We start from the raw sequence: 25878 nt of genomic DNA, 5'->3' as shown, positions 1-25878 counted from the left end.
GGATATTACCGAATTTTTAAGGAACTTTTAAGAACTTTTTAGTAATTTTAATGACTTTTTAGGATTTTTTTTTTCTCAAATTTAAGATATTTTTGGCGAGTATTTGTAGGATTTTTAAGAGTTTTAATTATTAAAATTTCCTAAATTCCTAAAACTCCTTAATAAAAGAATTTTTAAAAATTGTTGATAATTCCTAAGAATTTTTAAAGAATTTAAGAAGAAATATTCCGATTAATGAACTTTGATGTTGGGTTTTTTTTTGGGCGCAAACGAAACAGAAATGCAACGAAATCGGCGAAGATTTCTCCATTTAGAATCGGTTGACTTTGCGAGACGGTGAACTTAACAATTTTGTTTTATATTTTATTATTATTACTAAAAATCACTGAATTGTTTCGATTGGAAGAGATCAAAATATTTTTTTTAATCTAAATAAATTCTAGTCAAATTTTCGAATTAACTATTTGCTTGAGGTTTGATTGCTTTGTTATACATATATTTTACAAGATCCTTTTAAATTAGAGTTTATTGTTTTATACTATTTAGAACTTTATAGTTTACTTAGGACTGGTGATTGATTTTTCTTGTTGTAGTTAGTTCAATGGATTTATTGTTTTTTATTTGTTTTTATTTGATTTTAATTTGTTTTTTTTTCATATTTTTTTTATATCTCTGATCACAATTTTTCGTGTCGGATTTAATTAGTTTTACTGCGGGAAAATATACTTCATAATTGACCCCCACTGCCCCACTTTTATTAAATATTTAATATTTTTGATTTGCTTTGTTTTTAACACAATTCAGTTTCGTTTTTAAAATGAATTTATACCAAAAAGACTTTAGAATGCCATCAATATAAAATACGTAAATTGAGCAATCTTATGTGTGAGACAATGATGCCTTCCGTTTCATATAAAACATTTTACAATTCGAAACAAAATATTAATTGGATTTTTTTTAGATTTAATCTGGAAACGTTTTTGTTTTTGATTTTTATTTTTTTGATCACAAAATTTAATAATTTAAAACCAAACCAAAAAAACCGAAATTTATTTTTAAAATTTTTTTTATTCTTTTCTTGCGCGTCTGTCTTCTTCTTCCCATCTTGTGTGGACAACCGAATAAAAAACCTAATCTAAAATGTTTATTGAAAAAAAAATCAAAATTGGTTGACTTGGATGAAAAAATCTACTCGCAAAATTGATTAGATGAAAATTCGATTGAATCGACGACTAGTACGATAAAGGCAGATTTAGATTCGCCAATAAGTATCCGATACTTGGAGCAATCGACAACGCTTCCACAGCATCCGGCACCGGCTTCCGTGCAAACGTCAACTAAAAACACGACGATAACGATAAAAAATTCGTTAAATGCTTGTCAGGATGATTATGTTTGCCATGACGGTCCGATAATCGCCGGTACGAATAAATTAAATATTTTTTTTATTCTACTTATTTTTACACAAAGAAACAAAGAAAAAAGAAATTTATTTTTGCTGTTTAAATGTTTAAAAGTGCTTTGATTGGCTATAAGTGAGGCGACAGTCATTTAGTTTTGTTTATTTAATTTTTTTGGGGACTCTACCGCTTATTGTTTTCGTTACACGTGGAATACATTCACTGCCATATTTTCTAAAAAAAAAACTTTGCAAAATAACCTAGAAAGAAACGCTTAATGTTTTTGCAATAATTTCGCCACTGTCTCGATGATCTAGCAGTTTTATGCCTCTTTGAGTAAAACGCAATTTAATTTTGAAAATCATTTAAAAGAGAAAAAGAACATTATCCACTAAGTGAGGGTGACCGCGGGACGTTTTCAGAAAATTATATATCGTCAAGTTCTCGATGTAGACTCATCTCTTGAAGATACTATTCGGCTTAACAATGTTTTTTTACTGCTTTCTTGACGACATTTGCTTGTATTGAAATTGCAAAGTTCAATGAGTTATTCAGTAGAGATGAAACTCCAATTAGGGGAGGAGAAATCACCATTCCACGCTTCGATTATTATCGATTTTTCTAATAAAATGATTTTTTTAGTTTACAGTTAGAGGCAGTGAAACGTTTGCATGAATTTCCTTCAGCTGCTTTTCTGCTAATCCACACATACAATCAAAACTGTTTAAACTGCTTAAACGCAACCGTGTTATGATAGTTTGTGTGGATCAGCTGAATCAAATTCCTACTGAGGGATTCTTTTGAAAAACAGCCTGCCGAAATCGGACCCATTTTCTAGTGGATTTTTGGAAATGTGCCTAGATAGGTATTGGTCCCTAGATAGGTATTGCCCCTATAAGCCAAAACTACTTTCAAAAAATTCTTCTAAGCTTGTATGGCTAGTGAGAGGTGACCAAAAACCGAAAACATGTACTTTTCTTAGGGAAATTTCTCATAGGCCACGAAACGTACAAGTTCCTACAAGGTCGTACAAGGCGTTTCTGTTTCTTTTCGGATGCACGGGAACCGTTAGAAGTTCGCCGAAGTTATCTATTTTTTATCCATGCTTTCAACTGCTCATAACTCAGTGTGGATGAATTTTAAACCCAACAAGACCCAATCTACCCAAAAGTACTTGGTAATTACCTTTCTAATGACACCCACACGACCCTGTACGGTTCGTGTAACTGGATAAATTTCTGTAAGATAAGTTTATGTTTTCGATTTTTGGTAACCTCTCACTAGAAACACAAGCTTAGAAGAATTTTTTTGAAAGTAGATTTGGCGTCTAGGGACCAATACCTATCTAGGCACATACAAAAAAAAAATTCGCTGGAAGATGAGTCCAATTTCGGCCGTCTTTTTTTTCAAGAGAATTCATCACTGAAATTTCACTACCTATAACTATAATTGATTTAGATATTCAATTTTGAGTATTGATAAACTCAAAGGTAATTGCGAGTTCGCTCCGATTTGTTTCAGTTCTTGATAATATAATTTTTAGCTCAAACATTCGGGCAATCGTCACAAAACTAATTATGGGAAGTAGGGCGAAATTTGAAAGTCGATAAAACTCCTGATGATGTCAACAAAATGACCAAAAAGATTGTATTTGTGGCGATTGAAATATTTGAGGGAACTCTTGTGGTAACCATGAACCTTATTTGAGAAAAAAAAAAATCAAACAGAAAACCATGATTCCATTGATGGTGGTTAAAGTGTAAAAAAGGCGGGTGATTGTCGGTTTTGAAGTTTGTAAATATTTTTGGGTAAAAAATCAAAAGTTATTCATTCGGTTGTTCTATATTCAAAGTTCCACGTTTTCTCCGCAAATATCCTTAAAGGATCATTCGGAAATTACGTAACGCTTTTGCAGTGCTGTCATCAAAATTAAATCTTAAATAACTCGAGATGTACGAAGCCTGCGATTTCAAAACTATGTTATACTCACAAATGGTGGATAGAACATCGTTTTAACTTCGCGTGCCGTGTATTTCTCGAGTTATTTAAGTTTCAATTTTAATGACAGCACTGCAAAGACGTTACGTAATTTATGATCTCTAACTGAACCGATGTCACTTTAAGAGTACGACAGGTGCATAGGTGTGAAACTTTTAAGATGACAATTGTAAGTTAACAAGTCTGACTAAAAAAGTCAAAAATCTTTAGAATTCGCTAAGAATTGTTAAATAATTTTAAACTTAGCGAATTTTAAACGATTTATTCCGAATCGATAAACCACATATTAATCATCCCTGAATCAAGCGATGAGAATCATTAATATGGATTGTTCCCACCCAAATGAGTTTATTCAAATTAAAAAAAAAATTGGTAAAAGGTTGAGGAGGTAAAAGAAATAAGATTTCGCTGTAAATACATTTTTCACTTTACTTTGTTAATCCAACAATTTATTGTAATGATATTCGTTTCTCCGTTGACGCTATGCTGACTTTGATATAAGGACATAATTGCATGCCAATTCTGAATCCCAAGATGTAAATAAGAAAGGAATAAAGGAAAACTTTCAAATAGTCCTTGGAGGGGACAGCTGTAAATAGAAATATGGTTGACAGATTTTCCATTGAAAGTTAAGGACCGATTGGTGTGCTCGTTTTTTCACATCATAAATACAGAGTAGGAAGGAAAATGGTTTTGCATTTACATAACTATATCTGCATGTGGCTGTGTGGCTTCATATTTTTATAATTCATTTTCGCTCGCTTTATTGAACATAAACATTTGAAGCTAAAATTGTAATTCACCTGACAAGGCCTTATTAAGATTAAGAAACATGCTATGAATAACACTGGATTCATTGATCGCCTTTCCATCATCTAATCCACTTAACTCAACGACCTATCACGTCACACACACACACACTAAAACAAACGACTTTCCTTCTTCACAAATTTTTGGATTTATTTAAAAATTATTTTCGCAGTTGTTGCACCATCAGTTAGTCATCATCGGGCTTTGTCATTACCCATTGCAACGACTACACAGACTCTTGGTAGTTCGTCGAATATTTTGCCCGCCGTGCCAAATTACACAAACAATAATAGTGTGAGCAAAGGAGCGTTGGGACCGACGTGTTTCACTATCCAACCCATACATCAACGTACACGATCACTACCACTAACCGAAGAGACTGCTATCCAACTGAACTCATTAAATTCGAACCCATCACCCAGATCGTCACGGGACAGCATTTGTTCGAAAAGCAATAAATTGACCAATGACCACCATCAAAACAATAATCACATCCATAACATAAAATCGCAGTCCTCCATGTCCATCTCATCCCATCAGAACAATGTTCTCAATGAAACGGCTCTTGTCGATAATAGCAGAGCCATGTGTACTTGCACTGTAACTGAGAATCAAGACAATCATCCGAACATACCAACTCTGATGACGACTACGGCGGAAAACAGTCTGAAAAATGACGAAATAAATAGCGGAGCTATACATTCGGTCACGTTCTACAATACCATTGACCCGTACGGTGGTCACAATGACAAATCGCCTGCTTTAAAAAATATTTTCAATAATAAAATGTTCATGGGTGGATTCATTCAGTCCTCTTATGTAGGTGGTCTGTCATTAGCATTGCAAAGAGGTCGATCAGGCAACAATTGCGTGAGGAGTATGTATTTCATCATTTTTGTTTTTTTGGTTTTGCATTTTTGGTTCTTACCTTCTTACTTTATGTTATGTTCTAACCTCACTACCTCTTTCATTCTCTTAATAAATTGTCATTCGTTTTCTACTAATTTGTGGTCACTGACAATAAACTGCACTCATGCTCGTCTGTGACTTTTAACCAAAAACTTAACATCTCACCTCGTTTATGCCTCTTCACTATTTTAACGGCAGTCAATCAATATGCTACACAACTATAATGTGTCATCCCGGCGGAAGTGAACGATTAGGACATACAGATGTCTTTTTGAAAATTATTAGAAAACTTGAATCGTCAAATTGAAATGTATCTTTGATGCGATAAGCTTGGTGTCGTCTAACACCAACTCGCCCTGGGTACTGTCGGCATAAGTAATCAACAGTATGGAAGACTTCGCAGCAGCCGTAGTACAGACATTATTTCTGTCCCGCTGTTGTAAAGGACCTGTGTTGTTAATATACTTTAACGCCTTCGTCATTTTCATCGGTTCTTTTATTTACAATCGGAGATGAAGACCTACCGAAACTGATTTCAACTGGTTTCAGCTGTTCTCATTCAGCTGGTATGATCGTATAATCAACAATACATACACACGCGCGCACAATGATCAGTAATTCTATGTGAATGTGAACGAAAACAGCTGAAACAAAGTTAAATTCAATTGTTGCAGGTCGACAAAAACAAATTTTCTTAGTAAATATTCGCTCAACATTGAGCACGAGAAAGTCACGTGTACGCGGGCATTACTCGGCACAGACATATTTTCAAGCCGTATAGAGTGTAGTCTGTACCTACTACAATCCGTATATAAAGACGTCACTTGTTTCTCATTATAATTTTGGTGACAAGTTCATGAGCCATTATTGATAGAACTACACTTTAGCTCGGTTATTTGTCGGGAATGTTGCTAGAGCTACCCGAAAGCAAGTGTTCTTTAGAAAATAGAAATAGAAATGTTACTTACAGTTTCTGCACCTTAAGAAAACACAATTTTAGATTTATCAGAGGTTTAAAAGTCATCGATTTTCCCAGTCAATTAAGTGATTTCCAGTTTTAAAATGATGTGTTGGCGCAAAATTTGAATTCTCTAAGGCTTTTTCAAATTTTGCGCCAAAATATTGTAGCCTGGAAACACATAGTTTACTAGGAACATCGATGACTTTCAAAACACTAAAGAATCTCCAATATGTTCAGAGCTAAAAAAACCCCACTGTAACGTTAAAGATCCATAATCTTACTTCATCGTTCATTGGTTCATCGGTTGTACACACCATTTTGGAAAGACATCAGGAACCAAGAAGCTTCTAACGTTTAAAATAAGGAGAATGTTAGCTTACGTGTTAAGAGGCGTCGATGCTTAGCTAAAATTGTAGCCTACATTGGAGAGTCTCGTATTCCATTTTCGATGATAAATTTTCATCAGAATCGTTTTTGAAAAATGTACGACCGCAATAACTACCACGAATGTGTTAGCCTTAAATAAAATTATTTTTGGTTGTTTCTCAGAGCTGATCAAACTGCAACAGCCAAATCTGTTTTCTGTTGAAAGCCGTGATCGCTATTGCGGTCCTATATTTTTGAAAAAAGATTCTGGTGGAAAGATATCATCAAAAGTAAACTAAAATTAAAAAAATGCCCAAGTGCATGCTTTTCAGTAAAGCATCGATGCCTTTTAAGAGGAATGGACGCTTTGTTGAAAAGTCACTTTTAAGTACTGGATTTTTGATGATATCTTTTTATAAAAATTGTCTTTCAAAAATGTAAGACCGCAATAGCCGCCACAAATGTGTTAGCTTTTAGAAGAGAATAAATTTGATTTTTGACCATCTTTGAGAAAATTCAGCCGTTTCTGCAAATTCAGGAAAACTGATTTTTCTCAGAACTGGTCATACTGACATACTGACACTGGTGAAAAGACACTAATCATCGATAATATAATATGAAACGCCTTAATGTAGACTCTAAATGTAGTGTCCACAACTCTTAAGAGGAATGCACCTTTTTCAAATTTTTAAGCTACATCCAGGCGGAAAAATATTTGTTTTTTGTATGACTTCTCTGAACCAAAATCTTCTTTTTTTTGAAAAAGTATATCAATTAAACCACGCAAAAATGTGTTGCTTTTAAAGGAAAAACTGGTTTGTGAGTCATAACTTACCCCACTCGGAGAAACCATTGCAGATTGTGTAAATCTACGTTATCTGCACAGGTTTCTGCAAGTATGCGTTATGACTCACAAACCAGTTTTTCCTTTAAAAGTAACAAATTTTTGCGTGGTTTTACTTAAAAGAAAAGATTTTGGTTCAGAAAAATTATCAAAAAAATATTTCCCGCCTAATTGTAGGCTACAAATTTGCAAAGGGTACATTGACTAGTCTTTCAAAGTGATTCATTTCTGTGAAATTTACCTTCAAGTTAATGATTTCATGGAACAACTGAATTGGATTTGGGTTCACAGTCAATAGGACTTGACGACATAGCCGAAAACACCGAGAAATTTGCGTTAATTTTTGTATTGAAATTTCAGCGAAATTTTATTTGAAAATTATTTTTGTGATAACATCCCGTAGGTGTTCGGTAATATTAGTTGCGTTTGATCTCTGGATAGGGTCAAAGAACAACGTTAAGACGAAAATTTTATTTTTTTTATCGGTTGCATTAACATGACATGAATGAATTGATATAATTTTTGTTAAGGCAGTGAATCTCCGTTGCATGCTTAAATGAATCTAATTGTATTACACAAACACGAATTGCAACTCAGCTAATTATTTTTCGCTTTAATTTTCAATATTTTTACTCTAAATGATTTTTAAACGAATTTTTTCCAAATAATTAAACCCAAAAATCAATTTGAAACAACCACAATTGCATTATGTTGTCTTATATCTAAATCTAGGCATCGGTAGAGAGAGGTGTGACAGTTTACCGACAAGAAATCGTACAATTAGCGATACTATCCATTCGAATCAACAAAATACTTCCATGCCCCCGCCTCGTTCAATACCATTGGCTAATCGTCCGCATTCAATGTACACGAATCGACACAGTCACAGTCCACCCATTCATGGCACTCCACTCAGTCCGTCGGCTGGATGTTCGGAAAGTGATGGATCATCGCTGAGCATCGATGAAACTGATGGACTGAGCAATCCAATTACTCCGGATGAAGGGGGCAATTGGAAGTTTTACAAGTAAAATTCAATTTTTCATTGAAGCGCCGTTCCGGTTCTAATCATTATTACAACTTTCAGTCAACGATCAACCGGTTCAGTGATTCCCGAAGAAAACCCCGATGACTTTTTCTACGGTGATAACAACAAACGAACGTCACCAGATATCACAAAACGAAATGGTTCGTTGTCATTGCCAATTAGCCAAATTATTCGTAAGGGAAGTCCGGCGCCTCCTTTGAACTATGACATGTATAGTCCTTGTGGAAGCTCGCCGGACCATCAGGGATATATGGTGATGTCTCCTGGTGTTGATTTGGGTGGTCGAAGGTAAATTGATTTCTTCCGATACCATTGGTTTCGATAGGTAAAAAATGTTGATTTTCCCCCGTTCAGCTTATACACAAACAGTTCCGGAGCGCATAGTCGTGCTTCAAGCCTTGCTGAAGATACAGAAAATGGGTGCTACGTTGACACAGACCAAGCCGAACATTATGTCGATATGGAACAGTCACGGAGACCTGTGGACGGAATGAGTTCAGCTGCATCGTCGTGCAGTATAACATCGGGAACCCCGTCAACAGACCTTCGGTTCGCCGAGTATCAATTGGAAAAAGTTGTTTCTCGATTTACACCCGACGAGGAGGACACAAGGTAAACTGAAATCGAATTTGCGGTTCGCTGTGTCTTCATAACAAAATCTTTTTTTTTCAGCCTACTCTCCGAACGTCCTCTTCGTGCATACTCCGTTGGTAGTAGATTGGAGCACAACAAGCGAAAGCTTCGCGTCGATTTACTCACTTCCGAGCACAGTGCTCGAGCGCGGGCATTTTCAGTGGGCTCAAAGGCTAAAGTGGCTCGTTCCGATTTATATCGCGGAACGGCACCTCAAACAGCTCCATTGTCAAGTCTGACGCAACACGACGCAGCCAATTTAACCAACAACAACGTATACAAGTCAAACAAATCATCCAGTGCTCCGATTCTGATAAACAAAGGTCCTGCGTCGATGCCAATGGACGATTTAATGGAGATCGATTTTGCACCCCCTACACAAACACCGCCACAAACGCAGTCTCTACTGTCAACGCAGAAACCTCAAAATAACGCCACCAAGAAAATGTCGTTGCCGATGCTAGTTCCAACCGTCAGAAAGTATGATGGACTTGATCTGTTGCCATCGTCAAAGCCCAGTGGCTACGTCGAAATGAAACCGGCCATCAACGAATACGAACCGATGTTTCCAGGTAAGAGAACCGATTTGTTTGGAATTCGAAATGATTTTCTGATGCGCGTTTCAATTTGTGATAGGCGCGCGTCAAGACTACAGTTACCTCGATATGAAACCTGTCGGCTCTGGCAGCAATAAAGGCAGTTTCAAAACTCTGCTTAGCATGTCCACGTCTCCAATCAAATCTCCAAAGACAATGGGATCGGTGAACCGAAACAACAATTACATGGACATGTCAATGTCGAGCCAACAAAGCCAACCCGTGGCCCAATCACCCAGAGGCTCTATGGATGACTACCTGAACATGAGTCCCACCACTCACACAATGAACCATCAACGTGTCATGGACATTGAATTGCCGAAAACTTTAAGCGCCCCCGAAGGCTACATGGAAATGTTTTGGAACAAACCATCCAGCACCACTGCCGGCGGAATTAACAACAACAACAACAATAACAACAACAACATTTCCGAAAAACCCGTGTCTGACGAATACATTTACATGAATGCCGGCCGGCCTCAATTGTACAATGCAGCCGCACTCAAAATTGAACCAAGACTCAGCTCACTGCCAATCGATATCCAATTAAGGAAAAAGAGTAATATTCCACTAACATCAACAGCAACGCGATGCGATTCGAAGGATAGCGGTATTGTAACGCCGTCCGGATCACATCCAGCCATGTTTCCGTTTAGTCCAAGTAGTCAAGCCTCAATCGATGAGAATAATTTACCTCGAAAGTGCCTCGTTGATGGGACAACTGGAACTCTTCGCTTATCCGAAGAAGAAGAAGAGCAGCCAGCAACAATGTCATTTACAAAAAACATTAAAGTTTTAACCACAGATGTGCCAATGGATACCTCAACATGCCTGATTCGTCCGCAGGTGGACGTTTTGAGCAATGACTATGCAGATATGACGCTTGGAGGAGGAGGAGTAGGGGACGGTGGTAGCAGTAACAGTTCATCGAAAGCAACGATCACCTCAACAAATTTTGTCAATCATTCGAAACACAACTCGGAATTAACAAATACGCGCACAGAAAGAAGACCACTGTCCCGAACCACCAGTGTTGTAAATTCATCGACGGAAGGAGACTATACAGTCATGAATCCTGCTGCACCCCGTAAGCTATCAGCTCCGGCTCAACAACAAACAGTACCAAACGCAACGAAAAAATCCGTTCCGGTTACGATCGGAACCAACAGTTTGGACGCATCGAAAGGATTCAAACCGATACCGTCGAACACCGATGAAATGCTGATGCGAATGCGAATCAGTCCTACCGACCCAGTAATTTCCAGACAGTCGGCCTTCAGTCGACAACTATCGGAACGAGCGACTTCTAGTCATAACTACGAAATGTTACACATCCGGAGTGATACAAATATTTCATATCAAGCCCAAGCGGGCCGAGTAGCAACCACTCGACCGAATTCCGTCAATAGTGAAAAGATTTCGAAATCATCAACCGCCTCAGCCTCATTAACGCGACCCAATTCCGTCAATTGTGATCGCCTACCCACTACATCAACGTCTTCCTCAACGTCCACGTCGTCATCGTCGTCAACATTATGCGGCAGCAAATGTCAAAGTCCATCTCCAATGCAAGTCCATCGACCGCAATCGTTTTCCGAGGCCGATTCGAACAGTAGCACTTGTGCGACGAAAACATCACGACCGCCATCGGTCAGCTCGGAGCGAGGACTGCACTATGCAAGTCTGGATCTGCCAGCAACCGACGGAAACAAATCGTCCACTAAACTGAAGGTAGACATTGGCGTTGCAACGAATGCCACCGATTCACAGCAGTCATCGAAATCCAACTCGGACGATTCGACTAGTCCGAGCCCGAACGCGAATAATGTTCAGATGGAACAGCCAAGCTTTACATATGCACAAATTGATTTTGCGAAGTGTGGTGAACGTGCAGAAACGAATACTCATAACTCACAGTAATTGGCTGCGTGCAGCCAGCCAGACATGGGGAAAACTATTTGGTTTGTTTTACATATTTTTCTTGCATCACATTGATGGATGATGCTGATTGCGAACACAGGGAATACAAGGAATTACAAAGGCAATTCTACTGAAGGCGCACCTTCTGTTTTGGTTTTAATTTTTTTTTTCAATTTACTGTAAATAATTGCACCCCTCTTTTCGTTATATACTTCTTTCTATTGGCTAGCATCGGATAAGTGTTGGGTTTTTGAACACAAACTTTTTTTGTTTTTTTTTGTTTTTCACATTTTTTTTTCTGTTCACTGGAGATTTTTGTATTTAATGGGCAATTTCTATTATTAATTTCATCGTCTGTTGCGCCTGAGGGCTTGTTGTTATCATCGTTCCGTTATCCATTTCAGGCGATATCTTGTGTTCAGAAAGTCAATAAAATTTTGATTTCATTTGACAGAAGTTTGAATTTCACAATGGGCATAACTTCAGATAACAGCTATGACTAAAACTCTGCAAATTTATACGGGGTAGGGCTTCCGCATTGAATTCAGTGCAAAAGAAATCAATTCGATCTTATCTGCCCGATCAACGAAACCTCACCGATAAACACAAATCCCCAACCTCCCCCATTCCGCATCGACAAGAATAGTCGTTTCGTGACGGTTGTCTCCATTGTACTATATTGCTCAAGGCGTACTGTTTTCATAAATCATAACAGCTGACTAGCCGTCGATACCAGTGAGACCGGATGTTGTAGATGGTTCATTTTCCATGTATCAAAGCCGCTTGTGAATATTTTAATGCGTAACATTAATACCAAGCGTACATCTGCGTCCATTTACTAATTGTTTAATTGATTTGAGTAATTAACGTTCCTATGAATGCCCAGTTATTTACCCATCATATATGATTAAATTGCAACATTTTCCTTGATTTTTATTTTTATTTTTGGAGGAGCGTAAGCTAAGAATTTTTTGATTTTGTTAATTGTCAGGATTACTCTGACTGGAAGACCCATTTCGAGCAAAAATTTACAGTCGATGCAATGCTAAATCATCGAGTACTATTCAAATATTGCTCTTGCTAGGCATATTTTTGGAAATTTATTTCCTTAAAATTCGTAAAAATTCCATAAATTTCAGAATTTTCAGGAATTTTTAAGAATTAAATTCCTAAACGTAGGCACCGCTCTTGTGGAATATGTGGATAGCGTTAAATACGTTGACTAGTGATATCTACAAGATTTTCGTCGACACTAAATCTTATATTCGAATGTAGGGCCTACGAGAGTGACAGCTTTCGTGAAATCATTGTGAAATCATTTTCTTCGAATTTTCTTCATTTCATCGATTTCGATAAATATTCAAAAAAAATCGAGTAAATGATCAATCAATTTCGATGTGCTGATCTAGCAACAGCTGATTTTGTATCAGCTGGTGAACATTGTTTACTTTGCGTTTATTTTGCTGGGAGTGGCAGGAATCGTTAATAATTTGTACGATTGGTACAATGACACATTTAAAAAAAAAATGAAAATCGAACTTCCATCCAAGTAATGTGGCAAATGTGCCATGTCTAGGTCAGGAATAGTCAAAAGTGGTCAAAATGGTTTATTGTTATTTTTATGCTAACTAAGCTGTATTTCTTATTGTTTTCTTGTGACGAAACTTATTCATATTTACAGGGTAAATAGTGTAACCTTATGTACCTTATGTAACCAATGTAAAGAAAGTTTTACGTAAAATAATACCGGAAAAGAGTAGAACATTAAATTCTTTTGGACTTGCCGTCTTTAAAAATTCAGACTTAAAACGTTCATATTATCCATTTACTGATCAGAACAATCTTCGGAAGTTTATTTTTTTTTTAATGCGAGATTCTACCCATTGTTAATGATGAGCCACTTTTCAAATTATTAACGATTCCCGCAACTCCTAGCAAAGTAGACGCAAAGTAAACAATGTTCACCAGCTAATACAAAGCCAGCTGTTGCTAGATCGGCACACCGAAATTATTTAATCATTGTATTTCGGATAATTTACAGAAATTTGTTCTCAAAAGTAGGTCCTGATCTACTGTATTAACTCAATCAATACAACTATTAGTGTTACTTGTAGCCCAAATTTTTTATATTTTATATTATATATTTTTTTTTGTGATCAAGATAGAGAGAGTCGTTGTTTTGTTGTTTTATTTTTTGTTTTAAATATTTTGCTTTTAAAATCACTGATCACTCAGACTATAAACCAGTTTAATTTTCGTGTTTTTTGTTTTAAGAGAATGTGTTTACGCAAACGGTGGGGCATATTAAAACAAATTCTATTTAGCTAATTTAAAAAAAAAAAAAAAATTAAATTCTATTTTCTGTCTTTAAATAAAAAGAATTTTAAATTAAAAGAAAAATATTTTCTGGAATATTTTGTATATTCCATAGGATGAATATACACACAACTAAAATGAACGAAGAAAGAGAAGGTAAAGAAAAGAGTTAAATAATAAAGAAAACAAAAATGTAAGAAAAATTAACTATTAAAAACTAAAGTTACACATTTTTTATATTTATAATTTCAATTTAGACGTAAAATACAGAGAGTGTATGTACCACAAGAAAACTATAGATAAGAAAAATTATATTATATATTGAAGAAAGAAAACAAACACACAGAAGGAAATAAAAAAGTAAAATGAAACAACACGCAAAGTCATGCGCAAAACATGAATAAAGTTAAATTAAAATAGAAGAAATAAATAAAAACAAAAAGTGAACTATACAACTTTGATGTGGGATTCCTTATTCACAAGACTGCCATTTAAAAAAAAGAAGAAAAACCTTATTATAACCGCAACATTAATTCATAAAAAGAAAGAAAGAAAACCTATTATAAAAACTATTTAAATAAAATGTAATAGACAGCCTATTAAATGAATTGGTTATTTATTTTGTGAAATAATGCATTAGTTAATAATTTATAAACAAAATGAAGTGAATTATAAGTTATGTAATTGCAATTTAAATGAAATCTGTTTCCTTTTATAAAGTCAAGGTTTTGTTTTTGTTTTTCGTTTAGTTGTTTTTACAATATTTTTACCGCTTCCAATTGTGAAGGTCGGCTTTTCTTTTCTTTTCTTTTTTAATTAGTTTTTTCAATTTCTCTTTTTATTTTGGGATTTTATGTCATGAATGAAATACATTACTATGTAAATTTAAGATTAAAAAAATATAATAAGTTAAACTCACTGAATTCCAATTGTTTTAATTATCCCATCATTATTCTCCAATAGTAGTAATTGTAGGAGTAGTAGGAGATTACTACTTCAACTGCTTCAGTGGTCGACCACAAAAATGTATACAAAAATGCTACTTCATGTATAAAACTTCATAAGAGCACGGAGAAATTCAGAATTGGCCGAGGTGTAAGGCAGGGTGACACCATTTCACCGAAATTATTCACGGCGATTCTGCAGAGCATTTTTAGGAAGTTAAACTGGAGTAAAATGGGAATAAAGATAAATGGAGAGTACCTGAGCAATCTCCGCTTCGCTGATGACATTGTACCGATAGCAGCGAATCTAGGTCAGGCTCAGCTTATGCTACAACAGTTAAGTGAAGAGGCGAGCAAAGTTGGCCTCAAGATGAACTTATTGAAAACAAAAGTCATGACCAACATCGGGGACGATAGAGAAATCAAAATTGGTGACACTGTCATTGAACGAGTCGACAGCTATGTATATCTAGGACATAAACTGAAGTTAGGTCTGGACAACCAAACTGCAGAAATAAGACGTAGGATTGGTCTTGCATGGGCAGCGTTCGGAAAACTCAGACTAATTTTCAAAAGCAAAATGAATAATAGTCTGAAACGCAAAGTTTTCGAAACTTGTGTCCTTCCAGTGCTCACTTATGGAGCGGAAACGTTAACTTTAACAAAAGCATCCGAAGATAAATTGAGAGTGACACAAAGAGCCATGGAACGGAGTATGCTGGGAATAACACTCAGAGACAGAATGACGAATCAATGGATTCGACAACAAACCAGGGTCATTGATGTCATGGAAAGAATAGCATCTCTGAAATGGAGCTGGGCGGGACATATTGCAAGAAGGACAGACGAACGTTGGACCAAAAAGATCATGAACTGGCGACCATATAAAAGACGAGCTATAGGTAGACCACCAGAGAGATGGACAAACGGAATTAAGAATATTGCAGGTACAAACTGGCAGCAAATGGCAATGGATCGTACGAAATGGAAAGAAGTTGACGAGGCCTACATCCAGCAGTGGATAGAAACAGGCTGAAAAAGAAGAAGAAGAAGAAGTGGTCGACCATGTAGCCAATTTTCATTTTACCGATTTTCGCAGTAGTAATCTCCTACTACTTCGTCAAAAAAGCAGTAGAGGTATTACGGCATCAACTCTTTTTCCTCTACTCTACCGATAGAGAACGATTCACTATTTCACTGAAAGATGTCGCTGCAACAAAACCAATGTCAACAGAAAAGTAATTAATTTTTTACTCGAAGGATTTTAGTCAAATTAAATGCCATCGTGCAATACATGACCTCAGGACTCTGGCCATATGTTTTGTTGAAGATAAGGGTTTCAAAAAACATTTGCTATCGTTTCATCATATCCTCTTTTAAGGCTCTTATCTCCAAGCTGATGCAGGGCTTGTTGAAAAACTTATTACTGTTCTAGAGTCCTGAGTTCATGTGCTACACGATGGCATTTTATGTGACTAAAATCCGTCGAGTAAAAAATTAATTACTTATTGGCCAAAAGGTCCTAACACGAACATAAACATTTCGAAAAGTGCTTTTACTCTAAAATTCGACCGCGATGAAATATCGCTTTCTTACCGTATCCTAAAGTTTTGTAATCCAATCGATTAAAAAGGAACGATTCACGCACGTAACACAAGTTACAAAAGTTAGAAATAACAAAAATGAGAAAATCGTCTGTCACATTTAAAATTTTCTAAGAATTAATTTCCCTTAAAGGTGCTGGATGCATGTCCAAAATGTATGATATCGGGATCAATCATAAATTACGTAACGAGGGATTCTTTTGAAAAACAGCCTACCGAAATCGGACGCATTTTCCAGTGGACTTTTTTATACGTGACTAGAAAGGACTTCGACCCTAGAATCCAAAACCACTTTCAAAAAAATTCTTCGAAGCTTTTGTGACTGGTGAAAGGTGATCAAAAACCGAAAACTTGCACTTTTCTTACCAAAATTTCTCCGGGTACACGAGCCGTACATGGTCTTGTGGGGTGTCATTAGAAAGGTAATCACATGTACTATTGAGCCGAATAGAGACTCATTGGTTTTAAAATTAATCCACACTGACATATGTGCAGTTGAAGTTTTCAACCGAAAACTTGCACTTTTCTTACCAATATTTCTCCAGTTACACGAGCCGTACATGGTGGTGTGGGGTATCATTTGAAAGGTAATTTTATGTGCTTTTGGGCCAAATGGGTCTTATGGGGTTTGGATGCATATGCGATGAAATATGAGAAGTTGAAATGTTTAAGTGCCTGCAAATTTTCGGCTTTCAATCACCTTTCACCAGCCATAAAAGCTTCGAAGAATTTGTTTGAGAGTGGTTTTGGCTTCTAGGGTCGAAGTCCTTTCTAGGTACCTATAAAAAGTTCCACTAGAAAACACGCCCGATTTCGGTAGGCTGTTTTTCAAAAGAATCCCTCAACGCCTTATCACTGCTGCCGTCATAATTGAATAGTTCGTATTTTTGGATATATTAAAGATTTAATTGTGATGACATAGCTGAAAAAGTGTTTTGAAATTTATGAATAATCGCTAGGAGTGACAAATTTTACTAGATCTACTAGAAAACTAGATTTACTAGATTTACTAGAAAAAAATCGTTTTATTTTAAGAAACTTCATCAACAATCCCAAAAATCCAAAAAGGAACAAAAAACATTTGACAGTCCTCAAAATCCTATAATTTTACAGGTAGTGATGTGGAGGAAATGTTCGGCATTCTTCTTCATTTGAACTCAGGAATGCTGTTCCTTCAAAAACTTACTGAAATAGGAACATTCCTTTATACTTTCAACCCTACACCCAGAAAAAGAAACTTCAGACAATACTGCGTATGTGTAAAATTCATCGAATCGAATTCATCGAATTCAATCTCCGGATATGTATGAGTAGTCGGACTATTATAAGAAAACAAATACATCGACTATATTCGATGACATCAACTATATGCGAGGACGTCGACTATATTCGAGGAAACCTACTATATTCGAGGACATCGATTATATTAGATGACATCGACTGTAATCAAGTATATCGTCTATATTCGAGTATATCTCGACTATGTTTGAATATATCTCTACTATATTCGAGGATATCTCGACTATATTTGAGGATATCTCGACTATATTCAAGTATATCTCGACTATATTCGAGTGTATATCTACTATATTCGAGTATATCTGGACTTTCAATATTCGACGACATCGACAATATTCGAAGACATTGACTATATTCGATGACATCGACAATATTCTAGGACATCGACAATATTCGAGTATATCTTGACTATATTATAGGATATCTGGACTGTATTGGAGTATGTCGAGTATTTATCGACTTTTTACGAGTATATGGACTTTTATCGAGTGTATTGAGTATATCGATCGAATTCAGATCGACTATAATTGTTACTAGATTTTACTGGAATTCAGTCGATACACATTAGTAGAAAATCCTAAGTGCGAAGACTATCATGATTTTGACATAAGTGTCAGCGCCGCAGGCCGTGAAGAATGAGGAAAAATAAAAAAGCGGGGTCGAGGGGCGGAAGAGCATCCCCTCTTGCAAGTCATCATACACTCTGCGGGGGATATTTTGTCTGGGAGTTATTTTGTCCGGGTTATTTTGTCCGTAATTATTTTGTCCGGGTTATTTTGTCCGTAATTATTTTGTCCGGAGTTATTTTGTCCTAGAGCCATTTGTTACCAATAGCTGCTAAAATTCATATTTTTAAATCTTTGTGGAAGAGAAATACTTCTCGCACGTATTATATTCGAGCCGGCTGTATAACTACCTTACCACACTTTTTAACAGGGGGAACGAATGATATACGCATAGCACGTAGGAAATTTCGCTCAGTGTATTCCCAGCTGTAGCACCTCAGGATGATAATCTAGAAAATATGTTCATTTGGAAAGTTTGTTCTTCTCAATGAACTCTATAATCGCTCTTGTCGACGAAAGCTATAGGAAACATACCTGAGAAGTGAGGTGGTAGAGCATGTTGAACGTTGAGCAAAATCGGAAAAATTACTTAAAAGTTACAGCTCAAAATATCAACCATATGCTGAATTACAATGAAATCAGGGATGTCGATATTGAAAAACCTGGAAACAGAAAAACGGTTCACAGCTCAGATTTAAAATCAGCTGTAGAGCCTAACTCAAACTAGAAAGAAAAACTTCCATTCGAGATATTATAACAAAAATCCATTAAATGAAAATAGAGTTTTCCCCAGAACGGCAAAACTTTTACTTCATTTAAACTAAGTATTTTCTACAGTTTTATGCACAAAAACGTTCACGTCAATTATTAAAATCACCTGGAAAAAATGGGTCAAAAGCTCAAATCTCGAAATAACTTAATCCAGAAATTGGCTGGATCTACATGGGGCAGCAACGGCAACACGCTTCGAACAGCAGCTCTGGCTCTTGTCTACTCAACAGCTGAATTCTGCAGTCCAGTCTGGCTACGCAGTACGCACGTCGACAAGGTAGACGTCCAGCTAAACACCACGTTACGCACAGTCACTGGCACTCTAAAGTTGACGCCATTACCATGGCTCCCCGTTCTCGCAAACATCGCCCACTCAAACATCCGCCGTGAAGCAGCTCTAGCACGTGAATGGTCAAAAATATCCCAAAACACTTCGCTTCCGATTCACGAAGACCTGGCTGTCGCCCCAATCATTCCAAGACTGAAATCTAGGAAACCGATTTGGAAAGAACCGTTCTTTGGTCTCGAAAATTTTGCCTACGACGTATCGGATAAGTGGAGGGATTCTTGGAATGAGGAGGACGTACGTAACAAACAACTCATCCAGGATCCGACGGAACCTTATCAGGACGGGCCACGGTCGCTGCGCAAGTATGCTGCATAAATGGGGCTTGACCGACTCACCTTATTGTGATTGCGATCGCGATGTGGTCCAAACTACAAATCACATAGTGAATGACTGCGCCACTCGAAAATTCAACGGCGGAATCTCGCAACTTCATAGACATCGGCCTGTGATAATTTACTCAGTGTGGTTCAAACTTAATTTCTTTCTGTTATTGTCTCTATGCTTTGTTTTGTTTTTTGTTTTTTTTTTCAATTTTGTTGACTAAAAGAATTTCTATTCTTGTTGCAGTTAAAGGAAAGAAAAGTTCATGTATTATTGCTATACGAAATAATAAAAAATTAAAATGAACAGCCTCTTGAGGCTGTAACCAGTGCAGATAGCTGTCCTCACGTCTTAAGTAGATTGTGTAACAGTCGATTGTAGAGCAAGGAAGTTTTTCTGGAAGTCTTTTGAAAGTATAAGCTAAAGTCCGCTGACAGCTTTAGCCATTATACCCTTTACGTTACCATAGAAATAAAGTCAATTCTCAGTGAACTATTAAAGATCTGTTAAATTGTTGTAGGGCGTGACTCATCTGATGTTCTTATTGTACAGAATCAACACACCAGCATTTGAATGAAGCCGGCACTGGTTACTTTTTATCAAAAAAATACTTTTCGTTGATAAGGTTTTATCAGTACCTCTAGCGAATAATCATCTTTCCGCAGTTCATTTGAGACTTCGATTCTTGAATCAGCTAATTATTGTCTTTTCTAACTGAATATGGGTCGCACATTGACTTACTGGGACGTTCGCGGATTAGGTGAGTAGAAACATTGGCATAATCGAAGAACCGTATTTTTACGAAATCGCAACACAAAGAGAGATTCGCCTGACGCTGTTTCTGTTTTTAGAACTATTTTATATTATTACGTTTATGTTTGACTCAATATCCAGCTCTAGCAAACTAACCTAACTAAGGTGGTAAAAATGAAAAAATGAGGTGGTACTTTGACTGCGTCAAAATGAAGTTTGTTTGCTAGAGATAGCATTAATTGATATTTCTATTTATTGTTTGAAAGCAGAAGAATATTTTGGTCCAACTGATTGAGTTTTTATAAATCGTAAAATCAGTTTAAATTAACACTAATATAATTGACAGCAAGATTTGATCGCGTTATTCGACAGCCCGAAACTCGAGACCGGTCTTATTAAATTGTTTTATTAACCAGGTCAGCCAATTCGATTTCTACTGGCATATCTAGAGGTGGAGTACGAGGATAAAAGATACGGTCTAGCCGAGCCACCTCATTCTCGTGACGAATGGCTTGCAGTCAAACCAAATTTGGACCTTGATTTTCCCAATGTAAGGAGACTTGACTCAGTTTTGTCTTTTCAATCAATGATCATGCATTCCAACCGACGATTGAAGACAAGAAACTGACTCTAAAGTTTGAATAACTTTCCACTAAAATCATTTAAAATCGTTCAGCTTCCATATTGGATAGATGGAGATCTAAAGATGACCGAGTCCAGAGCAATTGTCAGACACATTGCACGTGTTCACGATCGCACTGGAACACTTTTACCGAACGATCCTAAAATCGCATATAAAACCGACATGATGGAGAACATTGTCTTTGATGCGATGATGGGTGTGGCTATGTTTGCTTACGAATATGACGTTAGTTTCAAGATTAGATCAATGAAGTAGGCAATTTGAGAATGACAAATTTCTGTTTTAGCCGTTGAAAGAAGATGAGAAGTACAAAGCTCTTCACGAAAAGCTGGCGGCTATTTCCAAATATCTTGGGAGCAACAAATGGATAACTGGGGACGTAATTACATTTGTCGATTTCTGGCTGTACGAAACACTGATTTGGTATATCAGATTCGACGAGAAGTTCTTGGATCCGTATGCGAATTTCGCCGAATTTATCAAACGTTTTGAAGATCTACCATCCACTAAAAAGTACATGAACGACCCTAAATACATACAAGGTCCTTGCATCAATCCACTAGCTGCAAGGAAGATTTAAATTTTATTTTCTCTACCGTTTGGCTTACATTGTACGCAAATAATTTGATTCAAATAGAATAACTGCAGAGAATAAAACGTTCATTGCTATTCTGAAACCTGTATTCATATAGTTGACTTGATGCAAAACCAAGATTTATTGTCTGGTATGGCATTTCTTTCATTTCGTTGTGATCACAGCATTTAAACTTGTACTGCCAGGGCTAATAAGTTTGATTTTATTAATGGCTAATTTCGAATAATCGTATCAGAATTGCCGGCATAAAGTACCCAGACTGGCTTTATATTCTTGATCAATGTGAGGTCAAAATTTTTGCTAAATTTTTATAGCAAACGGTTAGCATTTGTTATCGACAACAACGGGCATAAACGAATACTCTCTGACTTTTACGGTGTTTAAATATAGCCAAACGTATGTTCGAAAAAATGAAGCCTAAGATTCCAAATTAATCTCTTGAAAATTACTAAGGTCAAATGAAGTTGTAGATTCGATATTAAAACTGTTAATATGTTTGCTTTCTGCGGAAGCTTACATAAGCTTACATATCAATAGTTCTGAAATCGGATTTATTATTTCATTTGATCCAAGTATTTTCAAAAGATTGATTGGAAATCTTTTACTTCATTTGCTTAGAAAATGAGTTTGGCTAAAACCGATTTGTTACTGCTTGTCGCTTATTCCTGAATCTGTTACCAATAGCAGATGATGGTAACAGTTCAAGAAAACGCTTAACTGACGCATCAATCGTCAAATGGAATGTGAGTGAACGCATATTGTGTATTTTTAGGTAGATCTCTAACAATTGTTAGACAAAACACAAAGAGAAGATGACGAACTGTTAATTTGAACATTAATTGACAAAAAAGTGTTTTTATTAAAATTGTCGTGTTGCTTGGTCAGTAATTGAATATTGACAAAATGTTGTAATGATTTGACTTGATTCAAAAGTGTTTTTATATTTCCAAAATTACTTGATTTTCACAATTATTTTTCACAATTAAAAATCGTCTGCAAGGCAAACATTTTTCCCACTTACATTTTTTCGGCAGTACATCGAGAATAACCACATAAGTTGCTATATCAAAACCGTTCCTTATGTCGCGGACCACGAAAATATGTTTTACTTTACTAGTGAGGTAATGTGGCCTTTCCCTCACTAGTGAAGACCCTTTCCCTCGCTCGTAAAGTAAAACGCCATACTTTACACGTGAAGTAATTTGATATCTCGTATCACGATGAGTAAAAGTATCCGAGGGCTTCAGCCCATCTGGATACGAGATATCAAATTACTTCACTGGTATAATAATGTACTATTACATGCTAATTGCGTCAAAAATCGTACTTTTCATGTTTCAAGCACTACTTTCGACACCCTCAGCATGTAAAATCCATTACATAACTCGGGATAAAAATGAAAAGTCTCGTTTTCGTGTGTTTATTGACCTTGTCTACGCCTCGGAACAACAAAATTCACACGAAAACTCTATTTTTCATCTTTTTATCCTAGTCATGTAAAATACTATTCCTTTTTTTTGAAAATTCCTTTTTTTTGACGAAATTAAGTAAAAACAAAAATTTTTGGCGCCACAGTATTTGGTTTATGTCCACAGCTAAGCCCTTGTATGCTTTTAATATGTTTGCCGTCTGCGGCAGTTATGAACAGTTCTACAATCGGATTTATTACTTCCAAGTATTTGATCCAAGTATTTTCAACAGTTTGATTGGAAATCTTTTACTTCATTTGCTTAGAAAATGAATTTGGCTAGGACCGAATTTGTTACTGCTTGTCGCTTATTCCTGAATCTGTTACCGATAGCAGATGATGGTAACAGTTCAAGAAAACGCGTAACTGACGCATCAATCGACAAATGGAATGTTATTGAACGCAAAAATATCAGAATCGAACGGGTTTTCTGAAGTCTCCTTTTTAATTAAACCCAATGGGCACTATCTATCATTTCCCTTTTTTTTTGCTAATCATCAAATGGAACATAGATATATAACGTGGTTCGAATAGACTATGCAGAGAGCAAAAATGCGCTGAAGGTATTTCTTGTCCGCATGTATAAAAGAACGATTCCCGTGTACGTTCTGAACCAGTCGTTCGATTGAAATACAGTGATAATGAACGTGATTTTAAAATTGTTTCTTGGCTTGAACGTCATATCGGTATTGGTGTGGACAAAGTACAGTGTCAATGGAACCGTTGCTCGGTATGACGGCTATCGTTTATACAAAATTACTCCAAGGACTGACCAACATTTGAAATTGCTGAACGACATCGAATCGACCAGTGACAGTTTTAATTTCATATCGGGACCAAGCAAAGAAGACACCGTCGTGAGCGTGATCGTTGCTCCTCACAAGTTTGCCGATTTCGATTTAATGATGAGTATGGAAGGCATGACCTATGAAATATCCGAAAACAATGTTCAAAGTTTGATCGATGAAGAGTCGCTAATACAGTCCAGAATATCGGAAAACTTTGGTTGGAAAAGGTACTATCCTTTGGATAACATTTACAAATGGATCGATGGTATACTGGAAGAATATCCAGAAGTTACGTCTCCGATTTATGCTGGGAAAACGTACGAAGAAAGAGATATTCGAGGCGTTAAAATATCGTACAAAAATGGCAATCCTGGAGTATTCATCGAAGGTGGTATACATGCACGGGAGTGGATCTCCCCGTCAGTAACAACGTACCTCTTAAACACCCTACTCTCCACCAAAAACGAGTCCATCCGTAGAATTGCCGAGAATTTCGATTGGTACATTGTGCCAAGTGTTAATCCAGATGGCTACGTTCATACCCACACTTCAAACCGATTGTGGCGCAAGACACGGAAACCATATGGTTCGGGCTGCTTTGGTGTTGACCCAAACCGCAATTTTGATTTTCAATTTGGCAAAATCGGTGTCAGCAAAAATCCATGTTCGGACATTTACTCGGGACCGAAGGCATTTTCCGAGGTTGAAATGAAATCGTATTCAGACTACTTGGCATCGTTGCAAGGCAAAATTCACACATTCCTCGGATTCCATGCTTACTCACAATTGTTACTGTTCCCATATGGACACACCAATAAAAAGGCGGAAAATTACGATGATTTGTTGGACATTGGCAATAAGGCGATCAGTGCACTTGCGAGGCGATTTAACACAACTTACATAGTGGGAGACGTATACAACACAATTTATCCAGCCAGCGGTTGTAGTATGGATTGGGTTTATGAAATTTTGAAAGTACGACTGTCGTATACGTACGAACTCAGGCCGAATGCGAGGTCATCTTTCGGATTTGAATTACCCGCAGACAAAATAATACCAACTGCACTGGAGACGATTGATTCGATTCTTGCTATACTTAACCGTGCCAAAGAATTGGGCTATTACGAAAGTGGTAAAAAAAAATAATTTGGAAATTAAGGTAAGGTAAGATAGGGTAATCTGGAAGAAACATCGTAACAAGAATTAGTGTTAGAAATTGAAACCATCAAATACAATTCTTATTTTTAAAAATAAAATACGCAGAAAACGCAACTAATTGAAGAACGATTGTGTAAATGATTTTTTATTTAAATTATTTTATTATTTTTCACTTATTTATCACTGCTCGAAGTGCGACGATGATAAAGCAAAATACTCAAAATAATCGGCAGAACCAGACCGTCGTGTGATGTTTATGTAATTTTTATTTTATTTATTTTTCGTTAGATTATTTTCGTTCGTGGTCGGGATACGTTGAACATTTGGTGATCGAAAATACCAGTCGATAATTAGAGACAACTTGAGCCAGGGATTCTAAGGCAGATTTTTTTAAAAAGAAATTTTAAATATTCTTAAATTAAAGCCCAGTTTTACAGATAGTTAAGGTACACTTCACTTATTTAATTAGCTCTTATTATCACAATTTCTCTACGGAAGGGATAGACAGGCGCAGAAAATACTGTGAAAATCACTTAAGAATTGCAATGTCACTCCACTCGATTATAGGGAGTTGTTTGTTTTGATAATCTCGCGCTGGCGAGATAACGTTTTCCTTATACAATAGTTCACCGCGGGAAACAAAGTCATAGATTTCATGTAGAGGGGCTGTTACCTCGAGTCACTCGAGAAAAAGAAATTTCTTATTTTTTCGCGATGTCAACGTTTTTCACAAGAAAGGCTACCGAAATTTCAGCCGAGAGGAGAAAATGAAGGAGAGACAACAAGACTAGGGGTCGTTCAATAAGTATGTTTTACGC

The 25878-nt window shown here is 36.5% G+C and overlaps 3 protein-coding genes across 7 annotated transcripts in view; all 3 read left to right on the top strand.

Moving 5' to 3' along the window:
• LOC119082059 (serine-rich adhesin for platelets) overlaps positions 1-14223 on the top strand; it is a 43536-nt gene extending 29313 nt beyond the window's left edge. For 2 of the 5 annotated variants that reach the window (XM_037191390.1, XM_037191391.1), the window contains exons 6-12: positions 1209-1421; positions 4381-5085; positions 8021-8315; positions 8376-8624; positions 8691-8948; positions 9009-9541; positions 9606-14223. In XM_037191390.1, coding sequence (XP_037047285.1) covers positions 1209-1421; positions 4381-5085; positions 8021-8315; positions 8376-8624; positions 8691-8948; positions 9009-9541; positions 9606-11485 — 4133 coding nt within the window. In that variant the 3' untranslated portion in view covers positions 11486-14223. The remainder of the gene's footprint in view (positions 1-1208; positions 1422-4380; positions 5086-8020; positions 8316-8375; positions 8625-8690; positions 8949-9008; positions 9542-9605) is intronic. The other 3 variants (XM_037191392.1, XM_037191393.1, XM_037191394.1) reach the window with 3 other exon arrangements.
• A 6073-nt stretch (positions 14224-20296) lies between these two features.
• On the top strand, positions 20297-21728 carry LOC119082068 (glutathione S-transferase Mu 1-like). The gene is made up of 4 exons (XM_037191408.1): positions 20297-20415; positions 20825-20958; positions 21085-21276; positions 21338-21728. The coding sequence occupies exons 1-4, from the start codon at positions 20376-20378 to the stop codon at positions 21629-21631; spliced, it is 660 nt and encodes a 219-aa protein (XP_037047303.1). The 5' UTR covers positions 20297-20375; the 3' UTR covers positions 21632-21728.
• A 1987-nt stretch (positions 21729-23715) lies between these two features.
• Positions 23716-25183, top strand: LOC119082066 (zinc carboxypeptidase-like). The gene has a single exon (XM_037191405.1). It carries the CDS (start codon positions 23756-23758, stop codon positions 25046-25048), a length of 1293 nt encoding a protein of 430 aa, XP_037047300.1. The 5' UTR covers positions 23716-23755; the 3' UTR covers positions 25049-25183.
• Positions 25184-25878: the final 695 nt, after the last annotated feature.

The sequence above is a fragment of the Bradysia coprophila genome, unplaced genomic scaffold (assembly GCF_014529535.1).
Source record: "Bradysia coprophila strain Holo2 unplaced genomic scaffold, BU_Bcop_v1 contig_373, whole genome shotgun sequence".
Lineage (NCBI taxonomy): Eukaryota > Metazoa > Arthropoda > Insecta > Diptera > Sciaridae > Bradysia > Bradysia coprophila.
Note: the sequence above shows the minus strand (reverse complement) of the source record. Positions and strands in the feature narration are given on the sequence as shown.